The 25,350-nt window shown below is 54.7% G+C and overlaps 3 protein-coding genes across 10 annotated transcripts in view; 1 reads left to right on the forward strand and 2 right to left on the reverse strand.

Moving 5' to 3' along the window:
* The window catches only part of AAMP (angio associated migratory cell protein), a 5,076-nt gene extending 4,757 nt beyond the window's left edge, over positions 1-319 (reverse strand). For both annotated transcript variants that reach the window (XM_007100411.4, XM_007100412.4), the window contains exon 1: positions 116-319. In XM_007100411.4, coding sequence (XP_007100473.1) covers positions 116-236 — 121 coding nt within the window. In that variant the 5' untranslated portion in view covers positions 237-319. The remainder of the gene's footprint in view (positions 1-115) is intronic.
* A 354-nt stretch (positions 320-673) lies between these two features.
* LOC102994187 (probable hydrolase PNKD) lies at positions 674-3,138 on the forward strand. Its single transcript, XM_007100408.4, has 3 exons — positions 674-752; positions 1,513-1,681; positions 2,764-3,138. Exons 1-3 carry the CDS (start codon positions 686-688, stop codon positions 2,954-2,956), a joined length of 429 nt encoding a protein of 142 aa, XP_007100470.1. The 5' UTR covers positions 674-685; the 3' UTR covers positions 2,957-3,138.
* Positions 3,139-4,852: 1,714 nt separating this feature from the next.
* On the reverse strand, positions 4,853-20,652 carry TMBIM1 (transmembrane BAX inhibitor motif containing 1). Of its 7 annotated transcripts, none has more exons than XM_007100406.4 (12): positions 20,345-20,650; positions 11,480-11,712; positions 10,175-10,275; positions 9,313-9,377; positions 9,045-9,098; positions 8,540-8,590; positions 7,972-8,011; positions 7,486-7,523; positions 7,221-7,308; positions 6,810-6,905; positions 5,699-5,752; positions 4,853-5,307 (listed from the first exon to the last, which is right to left on the reverse strand). In XM_007100406.4, the coding sequence occupies exons 2-12, from the start codon at positions 11,670-11,672 to the stop codon at positions 5,161-5,163; spliced, it is 927 nt and encodes a 308-aa protein (XP_007100468.1). In that variant the 5' UTR covers positions 11,673-11,712; positions 20,345-20,650; the 3' UTR covers positions 4,853-5,160. The 7 variants fall into 7 exon arrangements, with proteins under 7 accessions (XP_007100468.1, XP_028341078.1, XP_028341077.1 ...); XM_028485277.2 differs by lacking the exon at positions 20,345-20,650 and adding an exon at positions 19,394-19,456; XM_028485276.2 differs by lacking the exon at positions 20,345-20,650 and adding an exon at positions 17,888-17,922.
* Positions 20,653-25,350: the final 4,698 nt, after the last annotated feature.

The raw sequence follows: 25,350 nt of genomic DNA on the forward strand, positions 1-25,350 counted from the left end.
ACCGGTGGGGTGGCGGGTGGTGGGGTGGGGGTGGGGTGGGGAGGGGGAGAAGCAGGGGTCAAAGGCCAGGGGTGAGCGCCTCCTGTCCCGTGGCCTGAGGATCGGCAGCTCTCACCCGGGTCCGGCGGACCGGGATCCAGTTCTACCACCTCGATAATCTCTTCATCACCATGGAAGCTCAGGGTCTCCAGTGGAGGGGTGTCAGCGGTGGCCCCGCTTTCCGATTCGGACTCCATGCGGCGCAAGCGGCGAACCCACTTCTCTGGGCCCAAACGCCTCCCAGAGTCAGCTCTGCACGACGACGCGGAACTCGAGCCCCTCCTCCCGGGAGGAAGTAGGCGTAGGCGACTCCCCGGCAGGGAGAGCGACGGCCTCTCGACCAATAGCGAAGGGGGTGGGCTGGCGTAACCACCAGTCACAGGGCAGAGTTGGGAGACGGGGTCGGAGCGTGGACAGGAGAACACAACTCCGCCCGACCTGACTCCGCCCCCAACAGGAGGGCAACAAGCGAGCGTGCGCGCCTCCGGGGGATCTCCTGGGAATAGTAGTTCTCCCGGGTCTGCTCCGCGGGCTTCTGGGAGGTGTAGTTTCTGGTCTGTAGGCTGGACGGGAAGAGCGGGGGAGGCCCCTTACGCAAACTACAATTCCCGGCGGGGAGCGCGGTGAAGTGGGGTGGGATCTGAACATGGCGGCGGTGGTAGCTGCTACGGCGCTGAAGGGCCGGGGGGCGAGAAATGCCCGCGTCCTCCGGGGTAAGGAGAGGGGCCCCGGGGAGGGCCGGAATGCAGGGGGCACCTTTTTTCTCACATCCCGCTCGGCGATAGCAGGAGGTCAGGGCTGTCGATTGCTGCCCACACCCCTCTGCAGGATCTTAAAGAGTCTGGGAGCTAAAAGATGCTCTCTAGAGGTCACCCAGTCCATCCTTCAGCCTTCCCGTTACACGACACCTCTGGGGTCTTGCAGCGAAAGGGAGCCCCAAGGAAGCCTTTTAGACTCCCGTGCTCCAGGTGTTTCACACTCACCGCAGTGCAGAGGAAAGAGCCCTGGGCTTCTGGAGGCTTGGGTTCTAGCCCCGGATAATTAGCAGTTTGACCTTGGGCGAAGCAGTTCGTCTCTTGGGACTTCAGTTTCCTCTTCTATAAAATGAGGGGATGGAGTAGACTACCTTTAAGCTCCCTTCCAGTGCTAACATTCTGCAGTTTGAAAACCATTTCTCGGATTTCCTTCATACGTCTCTATGTGAGCCCCACTGCAGTCCTTCACATCCTGTCGTCTGATGAGATGAAGAACAGCAAAGCTCGCTCTCCTGGCACCAGGGTGATGAGCCCGCAGTGACGTGCAAGTGGCTTTCAAAGGTGCCACCTCGATGACGATTTTCCCATTTCCCTCTGGACTTTCCCTGATACTTGTTACTCCAAACTGCAGTCACTCCCTTTCCTCAGATCTCAGCCATTCCTTCCCCGGGCTTTCTTCTCACCTTCTCTTACCTACCTTCCTTGCCTCCATCCACAGGGATTCTCTCAGGAGCCACAGCTAACAAGGCTTCCCAGAACAGGACCCGGGCACTGCAAAGCCACAGCTCCCCAGAGTGCAAGGAGGAGCCTGAGCCCCTATCCCCTGAACTGGAATACATTCCCAGAAAGAGGGGCAAGAACCCAATGAAAGCTGTGGGACTAGCCTGGTGAGTTTTAACTAACCCTTTGCCCACCAGTGGGGAGTGGCACCAGGGCAGGGTGGGACCCAGAAACTTCTCCAAGTTTTAGGTGGTGAGCTGAATCCAAGGTTGCGGAGACGGGATTGCTGGGTGTGAGGACTGGAATCTCAGAGGACTGGGGCAGGGGAGGGAGTTGGGAAAGTATGTGAAATTGGAGAGATAGTGGGTTTTCTGTGGAGTGAGCTGAGCTAATCTGATTCATATTTGGGTCCCTGGCCTCATCCTCTCTTTTGGGAGCTTGGGGCAAGACCCAATTGAGATTTTAATTGAGATTTAATTGATGTCACGCGAGATTATATTAGTTGTATAGTAGTAGCACCTACAAGGTGTTCAGTGCGTTGTTATTTGAAGCTAACTCTGATCTTAATACGTATTATTGATCAATATTAAAAGAAAAGGAGGGGAAAAATTAACATTTTTTCCAGCACCTAAGGTATGCCCGTACTTTACCGTGTAATGTTTTAGTCTTTCTGAGATAAATAGGACATCCCCATTTTACAGAGGAGGGAACTGAGGCTCAGAGCTGGATTCTCACCAGGTCTTGTGACTCCATGACATTTCCCCACCCTGAAGTGCCTCCCACGTAGCAGTTACTCAGATTAAGAAGGGGAGTCTGGGAGGGGGTATGGGGTGGTTTAGGCAGAGGGAATCTTTGCCAAGATTTGGAGAGGGAAAGAGGATGGGCTGTCTGGAAAATCTTGCACAGTTGCTACAGCAGGAGATGGCAGGGCTCATGCTGAGGAGTGTCAGGCTAAAGGGGAAAGGAATGACGAGGTGAGCAGAGACCCAACCACACTGGCCCTTTTGTGCCGTGCCTAGGAGTTTGAACTTGGCCAGGAAGTGATAGAGAGCTATTACAGGGTTTTGAGCAGGGCAGCGACAGGATCTGATTTGAGTGGGACCCTCCAGCAGCCAGCACAGAGGCTGAATAGATGCGAGTGGTATTGCAGTGTTCATGCAATTGGTGAGGCTGGAATGAGATTCTCCCCAGCTCCTCTGGCTCAGGCTTGGCCCCTCCCCAAACCCCGTGCACATCTCCCCACCCCTAGGGCCATCGGCTTCCCCTGTGGTATCCTCCTCTTCATCCTCACCAAGCGGGAAGTGGACAAGGACCGTTTGAAGCAGATGAAGGCTCGGCAGAACATGCGGGCATCCAACACGGGCGAGTATGAGAGCCAGAGGTTCAGGGCCTCCTCCCATCATGCCCCGACTCCTGAAGCTGGGTCCGGGGTGCAGTGGTGAGGAACACTGCAACCCTCCCTTAGACTGTATTGATTGTGGCCTCCAGACTGTCAAGTCCTTTCTGGTCTTTGCCTCTGAGGCCCACCAGAGGGCGCCTGAAGCCCAGGCTGCTGCCAGCCCCATCCCTCCCGAGAAACCAGCCAAAGGCAAATAAAGTTACTGAGCGTTTGAGTGGAAAGGAACCAGGATGGGGTTTGTGAATCCCTTGGGAAGGGAGGGGCAGAGTGTGGGGTTGGTTACTCATGTGTGCTCCCTCTCACAGAAGCCTCAGTGTTCCAGGCTGAATGGTTGGGGAAACCACAGAGACTTAAGTACAAGCCTAGGCTCAGGCCCTGGGGACCAAGCCCTCAGAGCTGCTGGCCAGGAGGGTGGGGTTCCACTCAGCCTAAACAAATAATAAAGAGAATCAAAGAAGGCGTTCAGGGTGTGGAGTTTAAAAAAGCACTTAATCCTCTTGGCTGAGTCCAAATGACTCAACCTCTCTGGGCCTCAGTTTCCTTGTTCGTTAAGAGGGATTGAACTAGTTATTTCTAAGGCAGGAGTTCTAAACCTGAACATTGTGGTCCATCCCCACCCCCACGCCCCATATGTGAAATCGTGTGTACACAATACAGTTTTGAGGGGAAGAGAATTCATAGCTCTCGTGCACTTTTGTAAAGGGTCCGTGATGCAGAAAAGGTCATGTGCAATGGCTCTGAGCGGCCCCTGCCAGACCTGGGGTTGAGGGTTGAGCCATCCATCACCAGGAAGCGCTGGGACAAAGTATACTTGGTTATCGTAGAAAAGGTAGACGATACCAAGCCAGCATGCAAAGCTAGGATGTGGATGCATCGGGCAGAGCCAGACAAATTCTCCCAGAGCTGACAACACCTTAAAAGTGAAGAAAACCAGAGCCAAACAGGGTTTTACCTTCTAAACATTAAACTTTATTACATTTCTCGTTATGTCCTTTTGTGGGATATATTTAGGACCAAATACTTAATAGAGAAGCCCTAATTATACCCTGGGCTGATTGAGTCTCCACCCCAGCCCATAGAATGACCCTTGTCCCCCTTCCCCATTCCAGCTTGAGGCAGTTGGTGTCATGAAGAAAGCGGTAGTTGGCTGGAGAGACGGGGCCCAAGTCTTAAATCCCCCAAGCATGAGTTTACAAACTAAAAGGGGCGTCTCCTTCTTCTTGGGGCCCTCCCCGAGTTAGCAGAAGCAAAGAACCATGGGTACCACAATAAGCTTCCGTATCTCTCAGGGTGAGGGACCCCAAGGCATTTCCCCTGCCCACACCCCAGTCTCTCTTCACCCTGGTTACTTCCTGGCCACACGGCAGGAAGTGGTGATCCTACACACCACCCCATCTCCTGACCTTTGTCCCTCACATTCTGCTCTGAGCAGCCTGAGCACAGGAAGCAAGAGGTCCCTCTGACTAGAGATCTCAGAAGCACCAGGGAGGCCCCAGGCAGCTTTGGAGAATGGGGACCAGGTGGCCGCAGAGGGGCCTGCACTACCACCACAAGCCATGAGGAAGCCCCGGACAGATACTGCTCTGTATTGGCCTCTGCGCTTGACTTTGCTCGCTCTCCTCTTCCTCCCCACCCTTAACCCAGAAGATCAGTATATATGCGCTATCGAAAGAAGAGGTTGAAGCAGGGGAGACCCACGGGCACAAACCCCCTCTACCTTCCTGAGTCGGAAGGCGCCAAGGGTTACCGAAGAAGTACAGGATAATGCCTATGAGTCCAGGAGGCGGCGGGCAAAGCTCTCTGGCTTTGTTGGGGGCTGAGAGAGGAAACTGCTCCAGCTATCAAGTCCAGAAGCCCGTGGCAGAAGTGGGAGAGGAAACCCCATCACCAGAAAGTCCCTCCTAGCTCTCATATTCCATTTTAGCTATCAAATAGGCTCTTTTCATCCCTCCCCACTCCAACCCCAACTGTTAAGGATTTGGTGCCCCATAGTGGGCGGAGGGAGAATGCACATCTTTGGCCCAGTTCCTGCCAAGTCCACTAAGGGCAAGAGTTAGTCCCTAGTTCCTCCAACCCCACCAAGTACCTACACATCCACAGCCAGAGAGGCTACCCATCCCCGGACAGAAAGGAAAATGGGCATATTACTTGAGGGGAAGGAAAGGGGTCTAGGCCCAGACCCAGGTCACAGGGCCCAGCCCTCTAGGGAAGGGAAAGTCCAAGGTAGGGCGGAACGGGAGGTGCTCCCTAATTTCGATCCCCCAGGAGCTGCAGCACAAAGGTAAAGATGTAGACAATGTCTGTGTAGATCTGCAGGGCGCCGGTGATGTAGTCCTCCGGGCTGATGGTGTACCTCCGGTTCCCCAGGACCAGCTGTGTGTCGTAAGCCAGGAACTGCAGGACAGGAAGCCACACATGAGGACCCAGGGGCTCAGTGGTCAGCGGATCTGTCCTGGGAGCCTCTGGGCCATTAGATGTGCTTAGGGAACACGTTAATGAACAGCAGAACACATGGTCTCTGCCATTAAGCAGTTCACAGTCCAGAAAGGGAGACAGACACACCGTCTCCATAATACGGCCCACTGACTGTTCTCATAGCAGGCGGTGTGAACAAGAGATGACGGGAATGCCCAGAAAATCAGTGGAACCTCTGGACAGTAGGGAAAGGGAAGGGCAGCTGTGGCCCCACTCCCTGCCTCCCAAGCGGCCTACATTCACCATCCTCCCAGTTCCTCCCCTCTGTCCCCTCAGCTCCCCTTCCTAGAGGGGGCGGGGCCTTACTCACCAAAGTGAAGCAAATGGCCCCCAAAGCAGCATAGACCATGTGCAGCCAGTAAACCTGGGGAGAAGGGAAGGGACAGGGATGGCATTAGAAATCTTAGCATAGCTTGGACTGAGGCAGGCCCTCAGGACCATCTTCCCCCCTGGATGTCTGGCCAAGTGCGAAGATCCAGGAAGCCAGCTACGTGAAAGGACCACTTCTACCTTCCAGATCCTGGGAGAAATTAAGAATAGTAACATATATGGTAGAGAAAACAAAGGTCATCGTCCAATGGCCATATAAAACCAATCACAGCATCCTTTAGCCTAACCAGTCTCCAAAGTTAGTCAAGGTACAGAGGTGTCCACTATGCTTCTGGAAGAAAGAAAGTGGCTGAGTTCTAGCTCTGGGAGGGGCAGACCCAGGCATGCACTGCTTGAAGAGCCCCATCGCCTTTACCCTAGTCATGGTCAGCCTTCAATAGACCGTGTTCCTGCAGCCCAGCCTGGGAGGGACAGACTAAAGGAGAGGGCTGGGAGGGAAGCCCCCCAGACACCCTGATAAACAGCAGAGTCAGGGAGCACCCCCAGGGCAGCCCTGCTCAACAGCCCTCCAGGGGCCTGTCCACAGAAGGGCAGGGCCAGCCATGGTCAAGTGGGCAGGCGGCCCTCCCATTCATGTGCTTCCTCTTCCAGCACTGTTCTCCCCTCCCGGCCATGAAGCTCCCCTCAGCCTAGGGGCCTCACACGCTGTCCCTCCCACTGACTGGAATAAAAGAAGAGTTAGATACAGTGGATCCCTAAGGTCCCTTCCACCCAAGCCCATCTTCTTGGTCCTCTGGGTTCCTCTGGCAACCTGCCTCCGAGAACCTGGTCTCAGCTGTCAGACAGATCTAACCACTGCTGCCCACAGGAATCCCATGATGCTATCCAGGGCCTCAGGTGCTATGGCTCTCAGGACCTGCCATTTCCAAAGATACCCCAATCCAGAGGATGGCGCTTCAGCGTGGGTGCCTTTGCTAGCCAGTCGAGAGGTTCTAGAAGCCAGAGGCCTGTGGGGCCTGCTACACCACGATATACAGGAAGTCTGCCCTGGGCACTGGGTTCAGTGACTCCGGCTCTCCCGGGACACTCACATATTGGAAGGACAGGACGATGGCAGTGACAATGCCAGTCACCATCATCACAATGCCCAGGACACAGAAGAGGCCTGTGCACGAGGTGAAGTCCACCTGCCAGGAAGAGAGGGGGAGGCACGTGTCAGACGAACCACCTGGCCCAGCCAGCCAGGCCCTCCCTCTTCCTCCAGGGAGTCCCAGTGCTGCCTCCTGGGGGCCCTGGGAGTGACCGTGACATTCTAAGGACAGACACAGGAAGCAGTTTTGCGGATGTAGTTGTGAAGGGAAGGGGATTAAGGTCTCTGAGGGAAATGCCTGGCATAGGGGTGTGGGCCCTTCCAGGCCTGCTCAAGTGCCAAGCCCAGAAGGCCAGGTCTGTATAAAACAGGGGGATGGGGTGGCCAGGGAAGGGCCCTCCGGCGCCCTCACCTTGGTCTGGAAGCAGAAGATGGTGACTGAAATGGACACCACAGCAGTGATGGTCATTGCAATGATGACGGCTTTGGTGTCATACACGCTGCAGGGAAGGAGTTGAGAGAGGCCAGAGGCATACGCCACACACGAATGACTCCAAAGCTACTACTTCTGGAAACATCGTGCCCAGAATCCACCCATACAGGTGGCTGTCAGCCCAGAGATGCCCCACGCTCCCCTATAAAACACACCACCGTGTAGTAACTGTCCTTGAACGTACCTGGCAATGGTGCCGGTCATGTAGCCCATGGCAAGAGTCTGAGGGAAGGACAGAGACCAGAGTGAGACACTTAAGAAGAGAGCCGGGGCTTCCCTGGTGGCGCAGCGGTTGGGAGTCCGCCTGCCGATGCAGGGGACACGGGTTCGCGCCCCGGTCTGGGAAGATCCCACATGCCGCGGAGCGGCTGGGCCCGTGAGCCGTGGCCGCTGAGCCTGCGCGTCCGGAGCGTGAGAGGCCCGCGTACCGCAAAAAAAAAAAAAAATAAAAATAAAAAAGAAGAGAGCCGGAGCCCTGGAGGCACGGCCAGGAGGGTTTGCCAGAGCTGGCGATACGTGTGACTGAGTCGGAAAGCCCGGGGAGACCAAGGGCAGGGGTCAGGGTAAGGTCGGGGAGAGGCTAGGGACATCTTCCACCACGGCATGCCATCCCTTCCCTGGGACCAGCCCTCCCTCACCATCTCCACACCCTGGACGTTTCTAGACTCACAAAGAGGGTCAGCAGGATAATGTTCCATGGGAAACGGCGTCTGAAGGGAAAGAAACCATAGTTAAGTGGTGTGGGGCCGGCCAGGTCTCAGAGGCTCCGTTAGCAGAAGGAAATTCTTGGCTTATGTGTCTGGAGAATTAGGCCTGGACTTGGGGGAGGCGAGGCTGGCACGGCCCTTGATACCTGCTCAGGTGTCTATGCAGGGACAAGAGGGACAATAGGACAGACCTGGGCTGTGGAGCCACAAAGACCTGGATTCGTTTGCAGCTTTCTGACTACCTGTGTGACTGTGAGAAAGTTCCTCGGCCTCTCTGAGCCTTGGGTTCTTCCTATTTGTTAAAGAGTTTAAGTGCTACACATCTCGCAGGGTAGCTGTAAGAATAACAGCTAGATAGCTAAATAGATCCCGCACACGTGAGGCACTCTGCACACAGCCGAACGATAGCCGCCACCATCATCATCATCACTGCCGGTACGTCTCCACTTAGCTGCTCTAAGAAATCCCCTTTCTGTGCAAAACAGCCCCACACCCCCATCCCTTCCCACTGTTTAAGTCTCTGGGACTCACCTGGGTCCCTGGCAGCAGGCAAGGGTCAGGTACGTGACCAGGAACACAGCACTGGGGAGAAGAGACAGGGAAGTAGCCTCTAGACCCACTCTGCCTCTTGGTCCCCTCCCGGCCCAGCCTGGCAGCACTCACCACACCGGCAGGCTGGAGGTCCAGAGAGCTATCTAGAAGTCTGAGGGGAAGCTACCCAGCAGGACAAGATCACCCCAGCCAGGGGCACTGAGGACATCTGTAACAGGGGGTTTGGCCAGGGAGAAGGCTGCAGGAGCCACCGCAGAGAGGCTGCCAGAACACGGGGACTGTTCTGCAGGATGCACGTTGCCACCAGTCCCCTACCCCTGGCTCTCAGGAGTTCCGTGACACTTACACTTGGTGGCACACACCCACACTTCCCAGCACAGCTGGGAGGGCCCCTCTCCAAAAGGATCTGATCCCTGACCCGAAAAGCTGGTCAACTGTCACCCCTCCTCTCCTTGCCCCCGTGCAGAGAGGAGCACAGACTCACTAGGATGCGTAGTAGACGGCCAGGTTTGCCTTCACGAACTCGCTGACTGGCTTCCTGTGGAGCAGGGGGGACAAGAGAGGAGTCACACCACGGCTTGTCTGCCTCCCTGCCGAGGCCCTGCCCCCTCTTCTCTAATCGCCCACATCCCAGCTCCTCTTCCAGTCCCTCTGAGTTGAGGGCCCACCCCAAGCCACACTCCCAGCAGGTGACCCAGAGCCCAGGACCCCAGAGCTACTTCCCAGCGGTGCGGAGAGGCCTAGAGACTCACACAAAGGTGAAGACAGCGATGATGGCCACCGTGATGAGCAGCTGGATGGAGATGATGGTGTAAACCTGGAACACAGGCAGTGGTGGGGAGCACGGTCACCACCCTGCACTCCCGGCCTCTCCCAAGGAAGCAGCCGGCCCGAGACCAAGGAGCCCCAAAGACCTTACCACCCTAGCCCTGGCCCCTCTTTCAGAGCTAGGGAGGAGGCTCCTGCCTCATCATGAAGGATCTACTCTTAACGCCCCTTCCACTTGGGAGCCTGCCCCAGCTGCAGCTTGGCAGAGAGGCCGCCCCCAGTAAGGGCTCAGATACTGTACACGCCCCCCACAGGGCTGACCCCCACCCCCCGCTGCTCCCTGTCCTCTCCCCCTCCCTGCCCAGCACCTGGCCTCCACTGGCACTCACTGCCCTGCCTCTGCCCCCTGCCTCACCGCACTCCCAGATACAGCATCCGCGCCTGCAGCGGTTCAGCCTGACATTGGTCAGGTATCTGTCCACCCTGAGCAGGTGCCGGGCAGACGTGAGACGGGAGGCAGGGGCTGCGAGCAAGTGCAGTCAGTTCTGGCTTCAAGTTGCTCCCATCTAACAGGAGAAGGAAGCTTGCAGGGGGCAGAACACTTCAGCAGAGGCTGCCCAGATTTTCCCAGATCGAATCTGCCCCCCAAAACAAGGTCAAGGAACAGAGGAACAAAAGGTGGGTGAACACAGGTTAGAGGAACTGGGGTCCCCTTTGAGGAGAGTGCAGGGCTAGAGAGGACCCGGAAGGCAGCAGCACATGTGCATGGAAACAAGTGTTCCCCCCCCGCTCCGTTCCCCCAGCCCCAGGGGCCCAGTTTCACCCGCCTCCCAACCCACATCTCACCTTTCGGATGAAGGCGTGTCGGACTTTCCTGTCACTCCACTCTCCAGATCCGAAGTTGTCACTCACAGCTCTCTCCTCCCCATCATAGCCCTGGCCTGGGCCTGGGGACAGATCACATATGACCAACTGGGGACCTGGGACGTGTGGCCTCAATCCCCAAGGCTCCATGGCACTATCTCACAGTCTTAGGTACCTCCAGCCAAAAGACATGTCTGACAACTCAGGAACTCCCCAGCCAGGTCCTCTAGATACCTTCCATGTGACCAGAGCTTGTACCACAGGGAGCAGCGTACCCCTGGCCAAAGGGGGGCTTAGGTGTGATCACTCCGTCAGCATGCATTTACTGAGGTGACCTGTGGTCACTGCCACCACGGGGACACGATCTCATGAGGAATCCAGGCAAGCGCGGGGGAGAGGGGCTGGCGGAGTCAGAGCAGGGACTCAGGGGTGGAAGGAGGAAACGGAAGATAGAAACAGCGCATGTGTGTGGAGGATGGAGAACCGAGCGTGCAGACTGATCTACATCAGGCAAACATTAGGACTCGGGGAAAACAGAAATATCAGGGGTATGCGTGCACAGGACGAGGCATGACCAGAAACGTGACTGATGTACCAATATTCACACCAGAACACGTACGGCCAGATGACAGTTGGCTGCGCTCCAGGATTCCAGAGATGCTGCAGGGGCTCAACACATTGTTTGAATGCCTCCTTGGGAGCTGCTTTCAAAATCCGCATGTGAGCCGCACAGGAAAATCTCACCACATTCTAATCTCATCTCATTTCTGACCAAATTTACCAGCCATGATGTTTATCAAACATCCAAACAACTTCTGGATGTTTGCAAAAATCAGATGTTACCTTAAGAGATGAGGATTTGTCAGCACCGAGAATATTTTTAAAAAAAAAAAAAGGGCTTCGGGTTCCAAAGGCATTTCCTAAGGAAGTGAGGAGTGTAGGTGGGGTGGCAGCTGCCTCGCTGGGCAACGGAAACGGCCTCCACAGGTCATGGCTCTGAAGGAATTAATTACTTCGCCAGCCACTTTCTCATCTGATGTGTAAGTTCTGGTGTGTGTCTTATGGACCCAGCCTCCTTTCTGAATAAAGGGGCTGGTAGGTGGTCCGGGGGGCTAGGAGCTGAAGGAAAAAGCAGGGAGGTAACAAAGATGGGGAAACGGAAGGAGAGAGCTAAAGAGAAGATGAAAAAAGGGATAAAGGAAGTTGAGAAGGAAGGAAAGGAAGTAGCCTCACATGCTCTGAGTACTGCCTCCTCCCACCCACCCCCGCTGCCCTTCAGGGACTCACCATAGTTCATGGGCGTTGGGTGGATGGGGGGCATAGGCTGTGGGTAGCCAGCAGGGTGACCGTAGCCGGGCTGTGGGTAGGCAGGGTACCCGCCAGGCAGGACAGATGGCTGCCCGTAGGCCCCCGGGGGCAGAGAGTCAGGGTACAGGGGGTTGCGGTCCTCATACGGAGGGGGGGCACTGGGGTGGGACATGGTTGCTCACAGGCTGAGGGGAGACCCCAGCTGCTGGGACCTGAAAGAAAGACGAGAGAAGCAGTCATGAGTGCCCAGGCCCCGCTCACTCAGCCCCAATCCAGCCTGCCTCTGTGGAGAGGAAAGCCTCAAACTTTCTCTCTCCATCACAGCGCGTCATTCCCTGCCCACAGGCCACCGTCCCCGTCCCCATCCCCCCAGTACCACCCACCCCACCAGCTCAGCCCCTGCCCCTCTGCCTTCACGCCAGCCCTTTCTGTGTAGCCTCCTGCCATAGGAAAGCAGGAGACGGGGATTTAGTGCGGGAGCCCGAAGCAGTCACTGGGCATCAGTGGTATGAGAGCAGCGGGCCTGGGAACCACGCCGCCCCCACCCCTGTGCTCACTTCAGAAGGCCTTCCAGTGACCAGGGAAGAAGCCCGATGGCCCCAGCAAAGCCACGGGTGAGTCACAGGGCCAGCTGGGGCCCACTGAAGGGGTCAGCCCAGCACCCACAGCAGCTGGCAGGAGCTCCCGGCCTGAAAGGCAGCGCTGGGGAGGGGCCAAGGCCCAAAGTGGAAGACAACAAGCTAGCCCCAGGGCTGGAGCTGCCAGGCCTGGAGGAGGAGGGCCAACGGTGGCAGGCTGAGTCAGGGGCCACCCGAGAGGCCTGAGCAAGTGGGTGCGCGGGGATGGCCGCTGGGGGTTGGGAGGCTGCACAGAAAAGCAGGCCAGAGACACGACTTTCTGGTTCCTTCAAATAACAGCCAAGGAGCGTCAGGCATGCGACAGCCTGTGGCTGCCACCACTCTCTTCGTGGCCTTGCCAGGGAGTGCAGTGCCAGGGAGTGCAGGGCCCCGAAGCCCCCTGGGAGGGGGAAGACACACGTTTCGAAAGCCAAGTCCCTGGTGTCCCTGTGATTCCTGCCTGTTTGCCCCCCGGGTTGGAGGCCAGGATAGGAGAGAGCGCTGAGGAGTCACGCCAGATCCAGCCAGTGCCTTCTCTGAGGCAGGAGAGCCCCACAGCCAGGGGAGGGCTGAGGAATGAGGAGAAGGGAACCCCAGAAACAGAGCCCAGAGGGCCCCCAGAGTTGTACAGCCCCAGATGCTCAGCTCCACTAAGGGAACCCAGGCCCAGAACAGTGAAGTGACTCCCAAGATCACAGAACTAGCAAGTGAATGGCACAGCCAGAACCGAGATAGGCTGAAGGTCCTGGGTAGGTGTCCTCTATATTATGCTGTGTTCTTTAGGCCCTCTTACGCCAAATAAATGGCCTTGGGGCCTGGTGTTGCCCTCTGAGGTGGCAGAGATGAAGACTTGGGAAGAGCTAAGGAGGAGGTTCCTGGAAGGGCCCTAAGCCCTGACACAATCTGGGCCCCTTCACAGGGCCACCACCGGCCCCTAGAGCATCTCCCAAGGGAAGAACTTCAGGACCCCACAGGGAGGAAGCGCGCCCAGATCGAGGTCAGCAGACATCCCAGAGGCTCTGCCAGAAGGGCGGGAGAACCGGCTCCTCTTTTGAGGGCACCCTGCACTCTGCAGGGTGCAGATAAAGGATTGTCTTAACTCTTCTCTCTCGACTGGGATAACACAGAGAGGGGAAGGTAGCAGGGAGGGGCGGGGAGGAGGGCTCGAATAACAGGCCAAGTCAACGAGTCGTTCTGAGGAAAGCTGTTCTCCATCTTCCCAGAGTGAATGGACCAGAACAGCAAGAATGTGTCAGGTCAGAAATAAGAAAACCTTCCTGACAGTGAGGGTGTGACACAGCAAACCTTCGAAAGCAGGCCATGGCGGAAGGCCCCGCATGGCGGGGTAGAGCACCCTGAGGAAACAGGGAGCGGAGCACGGAGAGCCCCAACACTGAGTGGTGCGAGTTTAAGAAACAGGGATAGTAAGTGTTTTTGAAAATATTTTGGGTTTGTCAGGGTAGGATACAATTCATAAGCAGTTACAATACCTGCATCTCCTTAATAGACTTTTTTTTAAAAAGGAAGGGAGAGAAACTGGGCTCTCTTGCCCTGAGGCAAGAGGCTCCTTCTCCCGACAACAACGCCCTCCCCACCTCCCCCTCCAAACACCCCCCTTAACTCCACCCGGAGGACAGCGTCCTGTCTGCGGGAAGCAGTACAGGTGGGCCACCTGTGGAGTAGGGTTATCTGTCGTTACTGCCATGGGCCCAGCTGACAACAGGCTAAACACGGCCCGCGAGACACTGGCAGGAAAGACCCTGTGGTCAGAGGCCCCAGCTGGGCCAGCTGACAGTGATGTCACCGTGACCTGGTCCTGTCGGCTCCTCAGGGTGCACCTGTGTGAAATGAGGTGAGTGACCCAGATGATCTCTGAGCTCATTTCCAGCCCTAACGGACTGGGACTTATCTGACAAACCCAGTTACGCACGCACGGGGCCTGCCCTTTGCCAGGCCAGCCAGATGCACCACCCGCCAAGCCAAGCCAGGCAAACAGGTCCCTCCCCAAACCAGAGGGTGAATCAGGGAGCGCAAGGCCGGCCTTGGATAGGCCACCAGGACTCTGGGGTTCCGGTCCAGCACAGTGGGCCGCTGACTCATGAAGACGCCCTCTGCCCTCCCTCGCCCCTCCCCGTGACGCTTCTCGTTTCAGAGGAATTCACCAGTAGACCTCTCCGCAGGGAACACAGAAGCTCACAGTCCGGTTCTCTGCGGGCTTAGCCACCAGCCCATGCTCACCAGAGACCGGCACTGACCACTCTACCTCACTATGCGTCAGTTTCTCCATCTGGAAAGTGGGTTTAACACTATACCAGAGTTGTTATAAAAATTAAACGAGAAAATACATGTAGAGCACTTAAAATAGTGCCTATCTTTAGTTATTATTTCATTAAATCCTTATGATAGCCCAACAGGGTGGATATGTTGTTATCCCTTTTTACAATAAAGAAATAGAGGCTTAGAAGAATTAAGTCACTTGCCCAAGGTTACTTAGCTAGGGTGTGATGAAGTCGGTCAGCTCCAGACCGACTCCAGGGCTCTTAATGTCTCTGCTCTCATCCTCATTTGGACACCCTGCCTATCCGAACTTCACATCACTTCTCAAAGCTTCCCGTCTCAGACCCTCTACTGACAAAAGAACGCTCACACAGCAAGTGGACAGTGAACCATTCAGCCCCGCCCATCATCCCCATGGTCCCCAAACCCTGTGCAACCACCCGGAGAGAGAGTGGTCAGAGATGGAGATTCTTAAAGGTCAGCACTGAAAGGAAACTCACTCATCTAAGGCAAGCTGACCCCTCCCTTTGCCAGCCAGCCAGCCAGCCACAGTGCAGGAGGAGGTAGAGTGACCTGTCCCTGGCCACGAAGTGGGTCCCGGGGCCAGGACAACATCCCGGCTCTCTGGCGTAGAGACCTGTGCGCCGGAGACGGAGAGAGTGTTCAGGCCAGTCAGGGGGGTAACTAAGCTCAGTCACACTCCCCTCCGAACAGAGGGGCAGGAACCTCAGGCCCAGGGCTGCCAGCATGGGCAGCTTCTGAGCCTTCTCCCTGGCCACGGCCCGACCTACATGGAGCGCTGGCCACTTCCACGTCCTTAAGGCCTCAGCTAGGGGTGAGGTTTGGGCCTGGCATGTGACTAGGTAGTAGGGAAAGGGAGAAGTGGTTGGTATTTACTCTCACTACTATGACTAAAGGTGGGAACCGCAGGAGAATGTGGAGGCCAAAGGGAAGGAGGGGAAAGAGGTGGGAGAGGATACAAAGTGAGTATGATTGATACCCAGAGACTAGAAACCAGGAATCAGGTCATCTGAGTTCCGCTGGTAGCTACTGCAGGGGCTCACAGTCTCCAGGGGCCAAAAAGGACCTTTAAGGTTCCCCGTCGGAAGTCTGAATTTTCCTAAAATACAGTAGGCATTCTGCTTCTGTTGTTGGCATACGCACTCCAACAACAGGAAGCAAGGCTGTTCCGTTGCTGGCAGCTTGAACCAGTACAGCATTCTTCCTCACAGTGCAGTTTGTCAAGACATTCAGACTCCATCCCATCCTTGTCAAGCTAGAGCTAAGCTCGTTGCCCATTCTCATGACCCCGTTCTCATGTCCCATCAGGAAGGAGCCAGAACCTCTCCTTTCTCCTACATGACCTGCAGGCCCAGCCTTCGGAAGCGGGTGGGCTCAAACACAGGACGCGTTGGCTGTCAAGGTTTTCAGAGGCAACCTCAGGGAAGCCATCTCCTTCCCCCGGCGCCGTCTCAGTGTGGCCAGCATGCTCCCAGCCAGCTGGGGCCCAGGTTCAGGCTCCCTGGGGGGGCATCTGAAGGGTTAAGGCTCTGGAATCTGCTGAGGAAGCTGGAGCTACTGGGGTTACAGCAGGAGGGTGCATGTGTACGTGTGTGTGTCAGAGGGAGGGGCGGAAAGGAGCAGCTGACTGGTCCAGGCAGCCTGCCCTCCTCCCTGCCAGGAACGGGCTGCCCGGAGCCAGAATGGAAAGAATAGCTCAGAGTGCGCATCTCAGGAAACCCCACCCAGCCGGCACAGCAGCGCAGCCCCTGGCCTGCTGTGACCAGGCCTCTTGTGACAGCCTCCTTCCTTCCTTTCCTTTTCCTTTACCTGCCCCAGCTCCCCCAGCTCTTCACCCCCCTCCAAGAAAACACTTCAACCTCCTAACCCAGCACATAGCCAGGAGGGCAGAGGAGTAAAAAGATCCACCCAGGAGCGGCTGGGCACGCCACCAGGCCTGACGCACACAGACCAAGGGGCCCAGAATCAACTTATCCTTCTGTCCGCCTGGCCTCTGTGGTCAACAGGATGACGCCGAGAGGATCTAAAAACTGAAACGTCAGAGCTGGAATGAACTTTAGAAATCATCTGGTCATTTGACAGACCAGGAAACCCCAGAGCCAAGAAAGTTCCTGCCCAGCCCGTGACAGGCCCTCTTGGTCATGGGTTTGGAACTTTCATTCCCAGCCCTGCCCGCTGTCTGAGAACTCAGAGTAACAGATGCCAGCGCGCACATTGCTGAGGCAGAGCCAGAACAAGTCCCCATCCCCCCAGTTCTCCATGCCTTCCTGCTCAGAAACAGATAAAGCTGCCAACCCATGACCTCCCTCCCACCCCGTCTCTAACCAGGGTAGCCTCTCTCCAATCGGGAACTGAGAAGGTGGCTCCAGCCTCCCAGGAAGGGGAAGCCACCCTGGAGGGCATGGGAAGACCCAAGCACTAGGGTCCCCCCATCACCCTTCTCCAGGGGAGCAAAGCAGGGTCATCAGTGCAGATGATCTCGGAGACCCCAGCCAAGCCAGTGGTCAGAACAGCTGGGGAGTGCAGATAAGGAAAGCAGACAGCAATAACCAGGGCTGGATGCAGCTTCAGAAACACAGCCCCATCCGTCTCCTTTGTGTTTCATCTTCTCCTACCTTTTCAGTTGAACTTCAAGATGAGGAGGGGGAAAGTCAGACAGATAATTAACAACCCACAGCGGAGAAGGGAGACAAACCCCTCCCTGCGGTGGGCAGGGAAGGAAGAGAACCACTTAGAGTAGCAAGTACTGTGTATTTACTACTGGGTACCAAGGATGTCTGCTCCTCACAAGGGCCCTATGAGGGGCATATCCTTATCCCTACCTTACAGATGAGAAAACTGAAATTCAGAGAAAACCCGATCCAGGGTCCCACGGCAGGCGAACAGCAGAGATAGGTCTGAACCAGATCTGACGTCTGACTTAGAGTGCCCTTTGCTTTTACACCTGCCCGGAGCAAAAGCCCCTGAAGCCCCCACCAGTCACCTGTGTGAACAGGCCAACACCAACACGTGGGGCCAACTGAGGTAGTGAAGACCTTTCTCGTGGACACCAATTCCTTTTCCCTCGTAGAAAGTCGATCTTTGCCAGAGCCCTGGGTTAGGAAGCAGGGAGCTGAGTTCTTGTCCTGGCTCTGGTCCTGACTCCACTGTGTGAGTCAGGGCTGGCCACCGCACATCTCTGGACTCAAGTTTTCTCATCCGTAAACCAAGTGCACTGAACCAAAAGATCAAAGTCCATTCGGACTCTAAGAGTCTCTGCTTTTGAATGAACAGCCTAACAGACCAGAGCAGAAGGCTTCAGGGCGGAATGACTTGCTTCCTAAAGAACCTCCGCCGGATGTGAACTGGTCTGGAGGATGGCTACAGAGGCAGAGGCACAGGGCATGAGCTGGGCCTGGGGGTGGCCATAGCTCCCTCTCCTCCCAGACCGCCCTCTGGACCCCGCGGCCAGCATCTCCTGGGTCTCACTCACCACAGAGCCTGCAGAGAAACAGCGACACGCTGCAGAAGAGAAAGAGTGCGAGGCAGGAAGTCAAGAGATCTGGGTTCAGGTTCTAACTCTGTCACTAACTAGTTGTGGGGATCCAGGCAAATGACCTCCTTTGGCCTCCTTTTCCCCCAAATCAGCCCACACTGGGGAAAGGAAGAGGCATTAGTTACCGGAACCAGGGAGTGGAAAGCTAGACTCATCCAGCCAGGCATCTCCCAGACTGCTCTAAAGAGCACCGCCCCAAGAGATGTTAATGGATGAGCTCAGAAACAGATAAGTCTGAAAAAAAACAACCCATATCCCCTTTTGGAAATTCACAAGGCACAATGGCATAGGAAGCCTCTGAGAAGTTCTGCACTGAGCAAATGTGTTCGGCTTTGTTCCTTCAAACTTCCTTAAGGCTGGAACATTTTTATCAGGGCACACCTAGTTACCATCCTGTGGCATGCTGGCCAGGCCACCTTTGTTTTATAGAGTGACCTCAGAATGATTCATGTCCTAACTCCTCATATCGTGAAACCCCTGTCCTCACCCCCAGCCCCTCAGAATAGTCACATTCAGTACGAGGCAGGCCCCCTCACTCTCAGAGCCGGATCCTCTGCGAGGGGCCTTCCTCTGCCCTGTCCCCACAGCCGCTATAATCTCCAAAACGGGACTCACTGCCAAGGGCTGGGGGACATCTCCAACCAGCACAGAGCCAGGAGGCTGCGATCCCCTAACATCGCCTTCATGTAATAGGAAAACATACCAATCATTACATGCGAGAATTAAGGACTCATTCCCATCCTCCTCCCTGACCCTCTAGGTACCTGGCACTGTGGCCTGTGGACTTCCGGGCATCATTTCTTCTTTAAAACAAGGCCCAGGTTTTGGCCTAGATCCCCAGAATCAGGGTTGGAAGATTCTGTCAAGGCCATCCCCTCCACGGCATTCCCAACAGAATACTCCAGAAAGCCCACATCAGGGTTAACCATACTGTTAGCAGAGACCTTCTCCCCAAGTTGCTGTATGAGCTTCCACTCTGGCCCTTCCAGTGTGTGTCCCTTGCCTGGGGCTTCTGCTCTTTCTGAAGGGTCCAGGGTGACAAGTTTGGGGGATGGAAGTGCTCTTCCAGCTGAGCCATTCCCACGGGAGGAGGCTGAGCTGAGGCGGCTATTACCCCAGCTCATGAAGTGAGCTTCTCCCCACACCTGAGGTGTACCCTGTCATTACCTCTCTGAGGTGCCTGTTTTTACAGGTGAGGCCCTGAGATCACGGCACAAGATGACAGGAAGTCAGGGCACTTGACCCTGTGTGGTCCCAACGCTACTTTCTAAATTTTAAACTGGGTCTCTGGGTCCTCATGGCTGGAGAGGTGGGGAGAGCAGGCAGGTGAGGACGAAGTATGGCTGCCCCCTTGCCCCTGACGAAGCAGCCCCAAGGAAGCGCTCGGCTCCTCCCGCCACCGCTGGCCACGCCAAAGGCACCAGCTTTGAAACCAAAGCTCACCAGTGAGATGAATATTTCAGAGCCCCAGAGAACTGGACACCCGAGGGACCTTCCATGACATCTGCCTCTGTCCCTGGTTCCCAGGCCTACCCCCCTCATCCCATGTCCAGGTTCCTCAGGGGGAACCCCACCCCCTGGATGCCACACAGACGCCACCGTGGGGTCAGAAGGGGTGGTGACCCCCAGCAGACAAGAGCTGGTGCAGAACCCGCAAGATCAGGGCCGAGCCTCTCAGCAGCCTTCCTCTACTGCCCCTCCCGCTGTCCCGTCTCCGCGGTTTTCCCCGTTCCCATTTTCCTGTTTGGTTTTTACTCCGGCCCAAAGAGGCCACGAGAAGGACGGTATTGGTACTTCCAGGTAGCTTTCTGAACCCAGTCTGAGGGCAGTGGCTAGAAGGGGGTGGACTGAGGCAAAGTCGTGGTGACAGAGGTGGAAGGTTCCCCACGCCAAGAATGGGGGTTGCTCATGGCTTCCACCCGGTCCCCAACTCACTCAAATACTCGGTCACCTGTCTACACCAAAGCTGCCACCAGGGCGTGCAGAGCCAAGCCGAGGCCAGGCCAGGCCCTGGGCCGCCTCCCCTCCCCCTCCCACCAGCTTAAGGCCGTGACAGCCTTTATCCCACGCACAGCTGGCCACCCTGGGGCTGGCACTGTGGACACGCCCAGCGACAGATACGCTCCAGGAAGCGGGGGACAGGACACCCTCAGACCCCAGCCCGATCGTGCCCACAACCCGCGGCTCGGCTCCCAAGGCTAAACAGGCGCCACTCGCCCGCCCGGGGCGCACAGGGAAAGAGAAACTCCAAAGGTGAGGGAGTCAGAGCCCCATTCTGGCCCGCTGCGCACTCCAAGAAAATCTGGGACCCTATCCCAGCGCCGCCCCAGCCCTGGCCGGGTCGCCGCCGGCCCGCGGCCCCCGACTCCCGCCGGCCCCGGGCCCCTGGCTTGCCTGTCGCTCCCGACGGTGCGTCCGCGGCCTCCCGGTGTCGCAAGTTGGGCACCCCCCTCGCCGGCCTGGACTAGTGTTCCACGCCCCGCCCCGTCGCGCCGGCCCCAGCCGGGCGCTGGGGTCCGCCCCGGTCCCGCCCGCGTCCGCCCCGGTCCCGCCCGCGTCCGCCTTGTTCGCGCTCCTCCCAAGTCCCTGAGGACTTACTAGTGTCTTCGGATTTTAAGGCAGTACGTGATCATTGTTGGAAACTCAAAACTACAGGAAAAGATCACTTCTTCCCACTCCTCCCGACTCCCAGCGGCAAGCGCTTGCTTTTGATGCTTCTTTGCCTATAAATATCTACGTATTTTACTTGTTTTGTACGATGTTTTGCTTGTCACTTTTTCTTACTTCACATTTTTGCATGAACATTTTTCTTGTCACTAAATATTCTTCAAAAGCATAATTTTAAAGCCACAAAGTATTCTGTCACACAGCTATTGCTGATTTATTAAATCGGCTTCCTACTTTTAAGAACATTTAAATTGTTTCCCATTTTTCTCATTATGAGACATAAATCAGTGATGAACATCCTTGACAATTCTACGCTTTTAAGCCAAATGTACTTTTCAAGTTTTAAACTTCAAACGTCCAAATGCAGAGATAGATGGAACTTAGAACCTCTGCCCCTGGGAACTAAGACACTGCCTGCCTGAAGTTACTTCAACCAGGAAAGCAGGTGTTTTAGAGTCAGAAATCCTGGGATGTAGATCACTACAATCAGTGCACAACGTTGTGTTGGGGGCTTTGCACCTGTAGCCTCAACCCTCACAGCCACCAACGGTAGAATGTACTAGTCATTCCATTTTACAGGCAAGGAAATAGGTTTTGGGAAGTTTTGAAACGTTGCCGCAGTTTACATAGTTCCAAAGTCCATGGTTTTTTTCCATTACGCCAAGGCTGCCGGTAGATGAAAGGCTTTGCTTAAGGTGCTTATCTCGTGCTAGTAGCTGCAGATCGGCACTGCGCTGAATGTTGTTCACAGCCTGTTGACACTTTTCCATTTTGAATGGGGAGGGGTGTGATTTGACAAAACACAGTTAGAAATGAATGCAGTTGGACAACCAGGACAACCTCGGGATTCCAAACCCATCACTAAGCACTTTTCTTTACATTATTATCTCCAGCGGCCAGTCTAGCTCTTTCACAGAGCAAGGCTTAGGAAGGAGGAACCTGTGGACTTATCTGGAAGCTCATTTGCATACTAAACATAAGTGAAAGCTGTGTGTTTACTACTGGAAAGCATAGTAAGCAAGGTTACCACTTGGATTGTAGTGAGACCAATTAAAATAAAGGTGTTGTTTAAGTTGCCCCCTCCACACACACTGTGTATGTTTATTTGTATATAACTTAAGTAGGAGTTACTCAGGGGCACTGGTGGACATTATGGTGGGCTAACTCCCCCAGCCACCCCAACCCTTCAGTGTAAGTTCAGTTTGGGGTCAAAGACCTCACTTTAGGAAGTCCCCTCCCAAAGGGAGCAAGAACGCACCGGGGCAAGTACAGTTCTGCTCAATATCAGTTTACCCCTGGATCACAGAACAGAGCCCTCATGAACTGCAAAGCCCTGCCGCATCTGGCTACGTCTCCTGACATCCCTTCATGCTGTCTGCACTTGGGCCCCTTCTCCAGAAAGTACGCTCCACTTTCTAGAACTGCTGCAATGATTTCACGGGGATTCATTTTCCAGCCAGCAATCACATCCACCCCCTGGGAAAGTGGGCCGTGCGGATGCACACAGACAAGCCCCACACAAGCCTTGCTCCATGTTCTTTCTCCTGAGCCCATTTTCTGATCATGGAATCAAGATTGTGTTGACTGAAAGAAAAACACACAACGTAAAACTTGTGAGTTAAGTTTTATTCGGGGACCTTACTAAGGACCATAGCCTCTCAGATAGCTCTGAGAAACTGCTCCAAAGAGATTAGGGAGGAGCCGGAATATACAGGATCTTTTTTGCTGGGAAAAACACGTATTCAAGCATAAAAAGTTTACTGCTGATCACAAAGAACAGCTATGTCAAGTTGATGATTTTAGTGTTCTATGTATGGGAAGATGCAAGAATCTGGGATCATTAAAATTTTTTCTTAGATATGCATCTTAACTATCTAAGGACCCTTACATCCAAAGCACAGAATGCCTCCTGTTTGTTTTTTTTCCTCCACCCGGAATTCCCCTCAGGGTGCACTGTTGGTGGGTGACTGCAGTGGCCAATGGCTTGATCCTGTAGAACTAGAATGGCATCCAATGTTTTTTCTTGACAATTATAATCCTAAAAGAACATCAGAAGCCCCAGGCCCAGGGTGACCATTCACAATAGGTAGTCAATAGTGATGTCTCCTTCTCTGGACCCCATTGTATGCCTGGATAAAAGGGATAGGGCCTTATCTGCAGGACCCTTAGCAGATTATTAATTAAGCCCCTACTGTCTGCCAAGCAGACAGGAATTTCCGGTTCTAGAGATGACAAAATGGAAAGACACAGCCCTTGACCTCAAGAAACTCACAGTCTAAGGGAGATAATAAAAGACCAGATAATTACAATTTTGTCAATTTTACCAGTGCTGGGATAGAGGAGTGTTCACTTGGTTCTGTGGGATCCCAGAAAAAGGAGCATGGTGTGGGAGTGAGGGATGTTTCAAGAAAGACTCTTGAGGGGGAATTCCCTGGCAGTCCAGTGGTTAGGACTCCAGGCTTCCACTGCAGGGGGCCCAGATCGATCCCTGGTCGGGGAACTAGGATCCCACAAGCCGCACCACATGGCTGGGAAAAAAAAAAAAGAAAGAAAGAAAGAAAGACTCTTGAGAGGCAGTAACACCTAATTCCATGTTGGTGGATGTTTAAGAATCAGCCTAGCTGGTGCAGGGGCAGGGAAGCAGGTTCTCCAGGTAGACAGAACAGCATCTGAAGTAAGGAGCTTAGCAAGGAGCTTGCCCCTTGTCCCAGCAATCTTGGATGGGGCCGGTGGAGTGGGGTGAGAGTGGTAAGAAATAGGGCTGGGCAAGGAGGCAGGGGTCCAGGAATTGAAATTTTACCCTAGGGCAACGGGGAGCCAAGAGACTGTCAGCAGCCATCTAGAGGGAGGTTGGGAGGTTGGGGGAAGCTTGGTGGTACCCCTGGGGTAAAGTTGCCAGCTTCAGCAGAGAAAGATGCAGGACGATCAGTTAAATTGAACTTCAGACAAACAACAAATCACTTTTAGCATAAGTATGTCCCATTGCCCCATACAATGTTGGGAAATACTTCCACTATTTGTTTCTTATCTGAAGTTCAGATTTAAGTGGGTGTCATGTATTTTTCTGGTGACCCTGCTCTGGGAGGAAAGTCAAGTCAGTGGCCGCAGGAAGGGTGGGGGATGAAAGGCATCAGGCTGATGTTTATTTTAGGGATGGAGTAGCCTAAGTTTAGTGATTGATGACAGGGGGTGGAGTGGCTCCCTGGAGCCCAGATGGACCCCAGGGAGTGGGTGGGAAAACTTGACTGGAGTGGGGGTAAAACCGAGCAAAGGGCTCGCCTGCCCACGGCACAGAAAGCCAAACACTGACAGCTGGAGTTTGCAGCAAAGTAAGGGTTTATTACAGGGCGCCAAGCAAGGGAGTGGAGTGGGAGGCAAGCCTCAAACCCTCTCCAACTTGGTCTTTGAGTTAGGGGGCTTTTTTTTTTTTTTTTTTGTGGTATGCAGGCCTCCCTCTGCTGTGGCCTCTCCCGTTGCGGAGGACAGGCTCCGGACGCGCAGGCTCAGCGGCCATGGCTCACGGGCCCAGCCGCTCCGCGGCATGTGGGATCCTCCCAGACCGGGACGCGAACCCGGTTCCCCTGCATCGGCAGGCGGACGCGCAACCGCTGCGCCACCAGAGAAGCCCTGAGTTAGGGGGCTTTTTAAAGGGGAAGCACAAAGAGGCTGGGATTAATCATCGTTTTATGACATTTCTGTGACATTTCTTTTTTTTTTTTTTGCGGTACGCTGGCCTCTCACTGTTGTGGCCCCTCCCGTTGCGGAGCACAGGCTCCGGACGCGCAGGCTCAGCGGCCATGGCTCACGGGCCCAGCCGCTCCGCGGCACGTGGGATCTTCCCGGACCGGGGCACGAACCCATGTCCCCCGCATCGGCAGGCGGACTCTCAACCACTGCGCCACCAGGGAAGCCCTGTGACATTTCTTAATCGTAGTTTCGGGAGTCGCGATGTCTCTTGTTTACAATTCTCTCGCCAGGTGATCCATGACTCCAGGGTCCATTAGCTCATCGTGCCCAGAAGAAACAACCTGAGTTTGTATGTTAATGATGATATCCATTAATAACAATTTTAGTATATTAACGATGTTACCGACAACAGCAATTTTAGTCATTAGTGTTCAGTTAGCATAGAATTGAAGTCAGAGGGGACAAGAAAGGGAACGAAGTTTTGGAAAGAGAGATTAATCATAAACTCAGTAAGGGAACTCAGTTTTAGGGGGACTTGGTTTCAGAGGATCCAGAGAACCTTCTCTGCTGCCCAATCCCAGGGCTCCACTAACTGGTCCCACACATTCCTCCTGCCGTATGCCCTGTTACTTAGAGCTTATGTGTTACTCCACCCAAGAGAGGTCTTTTCATTTATCACTAACTTTCTCAAAGAAGTTGCCTTTTTTCAGAGGACTCTGTATTACTGAATTGAGGCATTTAACCTGGCCTGGGGTAAATATGCCTCTTTCTCCTTTTGGAAGGCAAGGACAAAGTCTCATTTATCTCTAGGCCTCAGCACAGCCCATCCCCATTATCCGTTGAATTTAAGGAATTCTAATGCGCTAAATTGGCATCAGGGCAAGGCTCTCAGACAGGAATGACAGATATTAGAGTAGGGGGAAGGACATTAGAGTTCTTTCCCCTAAAAATTAGCTTTAATATCCATAAACATTAGTTAGCACTTTCATAAAGAAATAGGGAGTGGAAAGAATTGTGGATTCAATGTCCCAGGAGCAAGAGCGTGT

This window comes from Physeter macrocephalus, unplaced genomic scaffold (genome assembly GCF_002837175.3).
Source record: "Physeter macrocephalus isolate SW-GA unplaced genomic scaffold, ASM283717v5 random_374, whole genome shotgun sequence".
NCBI lineage: Eukaryota > Metazoa > Chordata > Mammalia > Artiodactyla > Physeteridae > Physeter > Physeter macrocephalus.